Source organism: Chionomys nivalis, chromosome 3 (genome assembly GCF_950005125.1).
Source record: "Chionomys nivalis chromosome 3, mChiNiv1.1, whole genome shotgun sequence".
In the NCBI taxonomy this organism is placed as follows: Eukaryota; Metazoa; Chordata; class Mammalia; order Rodentia; family Cricetidae; genus Chionomys; species Chionomys nivalis.
Genome location: NC_080088.1, coordinates 14,503,896 through 14,511,712, shown reverse-complemented (window position 1 = coordinate 14,511,712; position 7,817 = coordinate 14,503,896). Strand labels below are relative to the sequence as shown.

At 38.8% G+C, this 7,817-nt stretch overlaps 1 protein-coding gene across 1 annotated transcript; it reads left to right on the top strand.

The window, feature by feature from the left end:
* The first annotated feature begins 6,651 nt into the window (after nucleotides 1-6,651).
* LOC130871974 (60S ribosomal protein L34-like) lies at nucleotides 6,652-7,037 on the top strand. The gene has a single exon (XM_057765727.1). The coding sequence runs from the start codon at nucleotides 6,652-6,654 to the stop codon at nucleotides 7,003-7,005; it is 354 nt and encodes a 117-aa protein (XP_057621710.1). The 3' UTR covers nucleotides 7,006-7,037.
* The last annotated feature ends 780 nt before the right edge of the window (nucleotides 7,038-7,817 follow it).

Below are 7,817 nucleotides of genomic sequence, written 5' to 3'. Positions count from 1 at the left end.
TACTGGGAGAGGGGATGTCGTCCTCTAGAGTTACTTCCAGCTGTCATGGGGGCGACGTTCTTTCTGGGGGATCCTGTGAAAGTAAAATGATGGTTAAATTTCGAGAACAATGTCTTTTAAAATTGCAAATAGTCTCTGAGTATTTTGTGCACGTCTGGCCAGAATGTTGTATAAGATGTGCGCTGTTTCAGCTAACCAAGTTGGAACTGTCTTGTGCAGCTGGTACCCAAAACAGGTCTTGTAGTAGCGCTATCAGTATCATGATGTCATATCAACCAGGTGGAGTTGTTGTTATGGAGCCCCATCTTCTTCCTGGAAACTTCAAATGTCACTTCAGGAAAAACTCATTGTTCATTGTGAAAAACTTAAACATTAATCATATAGACATACACACACACACACACACACACACACACACATATATATATATAGTCAATGAAAGGCATGATAGATATATTCAATGAAAAGTATGATAGATATGAAGAAAAGAAAAGATGTTTTCTAAACTCATATTTCTTTCTGTCCCCTATCATGGCTCTTGACATGAGACAGAAACTCCAGAAACTCTGGGTTTTTCTCTTACCAACAGGCTTGGAATTGGAGAGGGACTGAGCCAGAGTCCAACTTCAAAACCAGCTCTATAAATTTAGAAATATGGTTTAGTATATTTTACTTACACAACTTATTCAGTTTTCTTGATAGTTCCTATTGGGCAGGTATTTTTCCATCTGTCAGTATCCAAACATCCAGGATCCCTTGAATTTTTCAAAGATGAGTGTTTTCCTGTGGGGATAAGAACAGAACCCTGCCCCCATTCTATGTTTTTCTTACCACATGTAGGAATATCATCATTGTGGATGAGTTGTCATTTCTCCTTTCCAAGAGGTTTCTCTTCTTCAAATCGAACCTTTATTAATTTTGATGGTATCCACAATTTTTCTTCTCCTGTAGAAACAAGAGCAAAACCCCTTCCCCAACGTAGCACATCTTCTGGCTTCCATTGAGAGGTCAGCACATCTTTGAAATAAATTGGTTGATTTAGTTCAGCAGACTTTTCCATTATCCAATGTCTTTTTGCTGCTGTCGTTCCTTTCTCATTAGCGTTAAGAAAATTCAAGGTCAATAAAGCATTATGTAATCTATTTCTGGGGGTATTTTCGGTCCCTTTCTGTTTGTTCAGCATATCCTTTATAGTACAATTTGATCTTTCTATAACTGCCTGACCTGTGGGATTATGTGGTATACCTGTAATGTGTTTTATATTATAATAAGCAAAAAAGCATTTCATTTTCTTAGATACATATGCTGGACCTTGTCTGTCTTTATTTGTGCAGGTATTCCCATGATGGCCATAACTTCCAATAGATGTGTGATTACTGAATCAGCCTTTTCTGAGCTCAGGGCAGTAGACCATTGAAAATCTGAATACGTGTCTATGGTGTTGTGTACATATTTTAATTTACCAAATTCCATAAAGTGGAACACATCCATCTGCCAGATTTCATTTCTCTTAGTACCCTTTGGGTTACTCCCTGTAGGCAACTGTGTTTGATTATAGAAAGAACAAGTAGGACATCTCTTTATAATGTCCTTAGCTTGTTGCCATGTAATGGAAAATTCTTTCTTTAGGCCTTTACGATTGACATGATGCTTCTTATGAAATTCTGAGGCCTGCAACACGCTTCCAATCAATAATTGATCAATCTCAGCATTGCCTTGTGCTAGAGGACCAGGCAGACCTGTATAGGACCGGATGTGTGTTATGTACATCGCACAAAGCCTGTTCCTGATTATGTCTTGTACCTGGATAAACAATGAAGTCAACTCTGTGTCATCTGGTATAAATTCAGCGGTTTCAATATGCAAGATAACTCTTTCTGCATATTGTGTATCTGTAACTATATTAAGAGGTTCTTTAAAATCCCTTAGCACCATAAGAATGGCATATAATTCTGCCTTCTGGACAGAATTATAAGGGCTTTGTTCCACCTTACTCAATTCATCTGACTTATAACCTGCTTTCCCTGATTTATTTGCATCAGTATAGAACATACGGGCTCCAATTATTGGAGCATCACGAACAATTCTAGGAAGAATCCAATAAGTTCTCTTTATGAGGTTAAGTCTACCACTTTTGGGATAGTTGCTATTAATTTCTCCCAAAAAAGTAGCACAAGCTCTTTGCTATGGTTCATTGTCTTCCCATAACTTTTTTATTTCTTCATAGTAAAAGGCACTATAATTTCTGCTGGGTCTATACCTGCTAGTTGACGAAGTCTCGGCTTACCTTTTATAATTAATTCAGAGACTTTTTCCACATAAGTTTTAATTTTTTACTTGGTTTATTAGGTATAAATATCCACTCTAAAATAATATCTTCCCTCTGCATTAGAATCCCTGTAGGAGAAATTCTGGAAGGCAATATGACTAGGATGCAGCTAAGATTTGGGTTCACCCTATCCACATGTGCCTCCTGTCATTTTTCCTCAATCATTGTCAGTTCCTTTTCTACTTCAGCTGTCAGTTTTCTTGGACTATTCAAATCTTTATCACCATCTAAGGTTTTGTTTAAATGAACTATTAGATCAGGTGTTATCCCAACAGCTGGTCGTAGAATGGAAATGTCTCCTAACAGTCTTTGGAAGTCATTAAGAGTCTTTAACTGGTCTCGCCTAATTTGTGCCTTTTGCATTTTAATTTTCTCTAACCCTATTCTGTAACCTAGGTAATTAATAGAATTTCCTCTTTGAATCTTTTCAGGGGCAATTTGTAATACCCACCTAAGCAAGACTTTCTTTACTTCTTCAAACATCCTTTCTAAAGTATCTTTATTTGAATCAGATAACAAGATATCATCCATGTAATGATAAATTATGGACTTGGGGAATTGTTTATGAATTATTTCCAATGGCTTACTTACAAAATATTGGCACAATGTAGGACTATTGAGCATACCCTGTGGGAGGATAGTCCATTGCTATCTCCTATTAGGCTGAGAATTATTATAAGTAGGCACTGTGAAGGCAAATTTTTCTCTATCCTTTTCTTGTAATGGTATGGTGAAAAAACAATCTTTCAAATCAATAACTATAAGAGGCCATCCTTTTGGTAATAGAGAAGGTAAAGGAATTCCAGATTGTAGTGGGCCCATGGGTTGAATTACCTTGTTGACAGCTCTTAAATCTGTCACCATTCTCCATTTACCAGATTTCTTTTTTTACAACAAACACAGGAGAATTCCAAGGGCTGGTTGATTCTTCAATATGGTGAGCATCTAGTTGCTCTTGCACCAGCTGTTCCAATGCCTGTAATTTATCTTCAGCTGGAGGCCACTGTTTGATCCATATTGGCTTCTCAGTTAGCCATTTTAAAGGTAGGGCTGTTGGTACCTATAAAGGTTTGGTATTTGCTGTATGTTCTTGTACAGCCTGAATGGCTGGTGACCTTTTCCCATAATATCTCATCATATCCTTCCCAGAATTATGAGTTCCTGGAACTACATGAATGTTAATCTGGGTATTCCATTGCTGTAGCAGGTCACAGCCCCATAAATTTATTGCAATATTGGCAATATATGGCCTTAGTCTTCCTATTTGCCCTTCAGGCGCTATGCATTCAACCCATCTTGTACTTTGTTTTACACGAGATAGGGTTCCAATTCCCAGGAACTGAACATCTACCTCTTGAAGAGGCCAATTTGGATGCCAAGATTCTGGAGTAATGATACTTACATCTGCACCTGTGTCTAATAAGCCTTCAATAAAAGTGCCATTTATACAGACTCTTAGCTTGGGTCTTTGATCATTAACAGAAGTCTGCCAAAATATACATTTACTCTGTCCTACTGGGTTTTTTGACTCATCCTCCATGCGTAATTCATCATTTAGACTAGTAATATTTTTTACAGCAGAAATTGGAGCTTTTAATTTTCTTGGTGAGGTACGTTCTCTACTGTGACTGGGAATGACTGGGCCACTGTTGGCTTGGGGGCCTGCGAGAGGCCCCTCAAGGAGTTTCCCGACGGTATCAGATTGCCTTGTCTGTCTGTTGTTGACCTGCATTCATTGGACCAATGTCGGCCTTTAACGCATCTCCTACATATACCTGAAGGCCGAGGTCTCCTATTTTTGTCATTTTCAGAAGGGATATTATTCCTAGAAATCCTTTGCCTGCAATCCCTTTTCAGATGTCCTAATTTACCACAATTAAAACACCTGGCAGAGCCGGGTGGTGGTGGCGCACGCCTTTAATCCCAGCACTCGGGAGGCAGAGGCATGATCTCTGTGAGTTCGAGACCAGCCTGGTCTACAAGAGCTAGTTCCAGGACAGGCTCCAAAGCCACAGAGAAACCCTGTCTCGAAAAACCAAAAAAAAAACCAAAAAAAAAAAAAAAAAAAAAAAACACCTGGCAGTTTGATGTCTCCTCATTGCTTTGGAAATCGCTTCTCCTACCCAAGATTCATTATTATAGCTAAACGTCTCAACACTCATTGTATGCTGAATCCATTCATCCATAGGTGCTGATCTAAACTTTAAAGGCCCAATTATCTTTTTGCATTCTATGTTTGCATTCTCAAACGCTATAGATTCAAGAAGTAGTCATCTAGCTTCTGGGTCTGTTACCCCTATGTCCAGAGCCTTAATTAATCTTTGCAAAAAGTCAATAAAGGGTCCTCTCTGTCCCTGCCTAATTCTGGTATATGATTCAACCCTTTTTGCTGGATCTTGTAGCCTATTCCAAGCATTTAAAGCTGCTTGGTGACATAAACACAGTACTTCATCATCATAAAGAGCTTGGACCTGTGGATCAGCATATTCTCCTACACCAAGAATTTTATCTTGGGAAACCTCCACACCTTTTGCTCTTCGTTGCTGTTCCATATGTTTGGATTCTTCTCTGAAATAGATTCCAAACATCAAGGAAGGTCCATTATCTAAAATTGCAGACACTAACTGATAGAAATCGTGGGGGGTAGCTCTAGCATTAGAAGCCCAAGTCCTTATCATTTCCTTAACATATGCAGCGTACAAGCCAAAGGTAACAATAGCTTGCTTAATTTCTTTTAGATCATTCATTGCTATTGGCATCCATCTAGCTTCTCTGACTCCCTTTGAGCCTTTAGAAGTTGACGCTTTATCAGAATGAACTACAGGGTATGTCGCTAAAACCCTGGGTAAGCCAGTTCTAATAGCTGGTGGTGGCATTGTATCCTGTCCTTGTGCCTTCTTACTCTGTTCACCAGCTCCAATAATTTCTTCAATCATTTCAAGTCTTTTTATTATTGTCTCTCTTAAATCCTGAATCTCCTGACCTACGTGTGTTTCTAGTGATTTCACTGAAGTATCAATTTTTTGGTCCCCATTCTGTACCTGTGATTCCAAACTTTTGAATCCTGACTCTCCTGACCTGCATGAGTTTCTAGTAAAGATTGTATGGTTCTCAGGAGTGCCATATTTTTCCTAAATATTCAAAAGAATACTGAAACCTAGTAACCAGTAAATTAAGTTATCCCCATAGTCATATAAACCTTGCATGACATAACCCATTGTTTTGGTAAGCAAAACTGTAAAATTCATGTTGGAAACGAAAACTGCCATATTACCTATTATCCAGCAGGTGGCGCTGTTGCCAAGTCGTGACGAAAACGGGGTCCTGTTTCAGTGTCCGCCTAGTATTTGTTAAAAACTGGGAAATGCAAGTTGCTCAACAAAGTAAATGTTAAATTAAATCAATTCCATACACGGAACCATAAACCCAGAATCCAGGGGTAGAGAAGAGTAACCCGGAAGCCGTGTATGCCTCCACATGACAGAGTAGTCCCAAGGGGTTGCAGCTTTCGACAACTGGTAACCGCTGCTCTGGTTCACTCCGCTTAAGAACTGCGCTTGCAAGGGAGATTTGAAAACGACTCAGAAAACAGCAAACCACGTGGGCAGAGACTATGCGGGCCTGTGAAGTTTAAATCCACGTAGGGAGGCAAACGATAGGCTGCGTGGGGACTTGAAGTCAATCTGAGGTGTCTAAAGGGAAAATATAAAGAACTGCAGCAAGAAAAGCCACTGCGTGATGATTTATGTTAAACTGCTGGCAACATGCACAAGGCACAGGCCGCAAGGCACAGGCTGCGGCCCTGCAGGGGAAGGAGGGGTCCTAAAACCAAACGTTGGGTGCCAGATGAAGGCGCAAGTCATAAACAATCCCACACCAGTTTGGAATTGTGATCAATAGGGTGGTATTTATTTAAAGGGGAATAAATTTACAGATCACCGTCCCAGACAACAGCCCTCTGCGCAATTAGGAAGAAGTCTAGTCACTGGAACCTGAGCAGGAAGTAAAAGGAGCAAGGAGGGAAGTAGCCGCTTTTTTAAAGGGAAAGAGACCATGCCCCAATGGGCTGGTATCTCAGCTGCTATTGGCTGGAGGAGCGGAAGGACCTCCCGCAACAAATGTATATGCACCCCTGCTCATGAACAGTGTTTAAAATAATAGTTATTGAGCAAAGAATTCTAAATTTTTTTGTTTATTGCAATGAATGAGAAAATCATCTTTAAAAACTGTATAGGTTACTGAAGGATGCATTTTTCACACATATAAAAAATAACTAGGGCTTTTTTTTCCTCTTCCGGGGACGGTGCTTAGAGGCACTCAGAATGGTCCAGCGTTTGACATACCATCGTAGGCTCTCCTACAACACAGCCTCCAACAAAACTAGGCTGTCTCAAACTCCTGGCAACAGGATTGTTTACCTTTACACCAAGAAGGTTGGAAAAGCACCTAAATCAGCATGCGGTGTGTGCCCGGGCCGACTCCGAGGGGTTCGTGCTGTGAGACCAAAAGTCCTCATGAGATTGTCTAAGACAAAGAAGCATGTCAGCCGGGCCTATGGTGGCTCCATGTGTGCCACGTGTGTTGGTGACAGGATCAAGCGGGCTTTCCTTATTGAGGAGCAGAAAATTGTTGTGAAAGTGTTGAAGGCACAAGCGCAGAGTCTGAAAGCGAAATAAATGTGCGGCTTTTTTAATAAAAGGTCGAGGCTTAAAAAAAAAAATAACTAGGCATCAATGGGGACTACTACATATTTGGAAACTGTCAGTCTCATGAGGCAGGTGTAGAATGTTAAGTGGGATGGAAAATTTTGCTAAATTATATAAAACACCTAACAATACCTTGTAGTTAGTCATAGACTCTTAATTGTAGGTTTCACTTTAAATTTCAGGCTCATAGCATATTGCAAGAGAGATTAATCAAATGATTTTATATGGGTAAATAGTGATAATAGTTTTTATAAATAAATTTCATTTTTCCATGTTTTATAGTTTTAATTTTTCATCTCTATATGAGGACCATATTAAAGATATCACATATTTTTGAATTTTTGAACTATATACAGATATTATGTCTTCACTTTGTTTTTTTTGGAAATTGTTTCTTTTCAGACTCAATTTTTGCTAGTACTTTGTCTGTCTTAATTTTTTAATTAATTAAAGCATAAATTCTCTTATACTGCTGCACTTGACTTCAATTTTCCTGCAGTGTTTTTACTCTTTTACATACTTGATAAACCAGAGAACCACATTTTATTTTGAATGATTGCCTATTAAAGATGTATAAATTAATTTTTATTTAACCATTTCTTTAATATTTGTACATACACATAGTATGTTTGGAGTCAATATAAACCCAATTGCTTCCATCCAATTCATCCTCTATTTTCCACTTTTTGTTACTATTTTTGATGTTCATATTATTTTTCTCTCTTGAAATTTAATACTCTCCTTGCTCTTACCAATTTTCTAACTCTACTCCCCAAAACAAG

Bases quoted from the DNA above. Each gene is read 5' to 3' on its own strand.
- LOC130871974 (XM_057765727.1), top strand. From the start codon at position 6,652: ATGGTCCAGCGTTTGACATACCATCGTAGGCTCTCCTACAACACAGCC.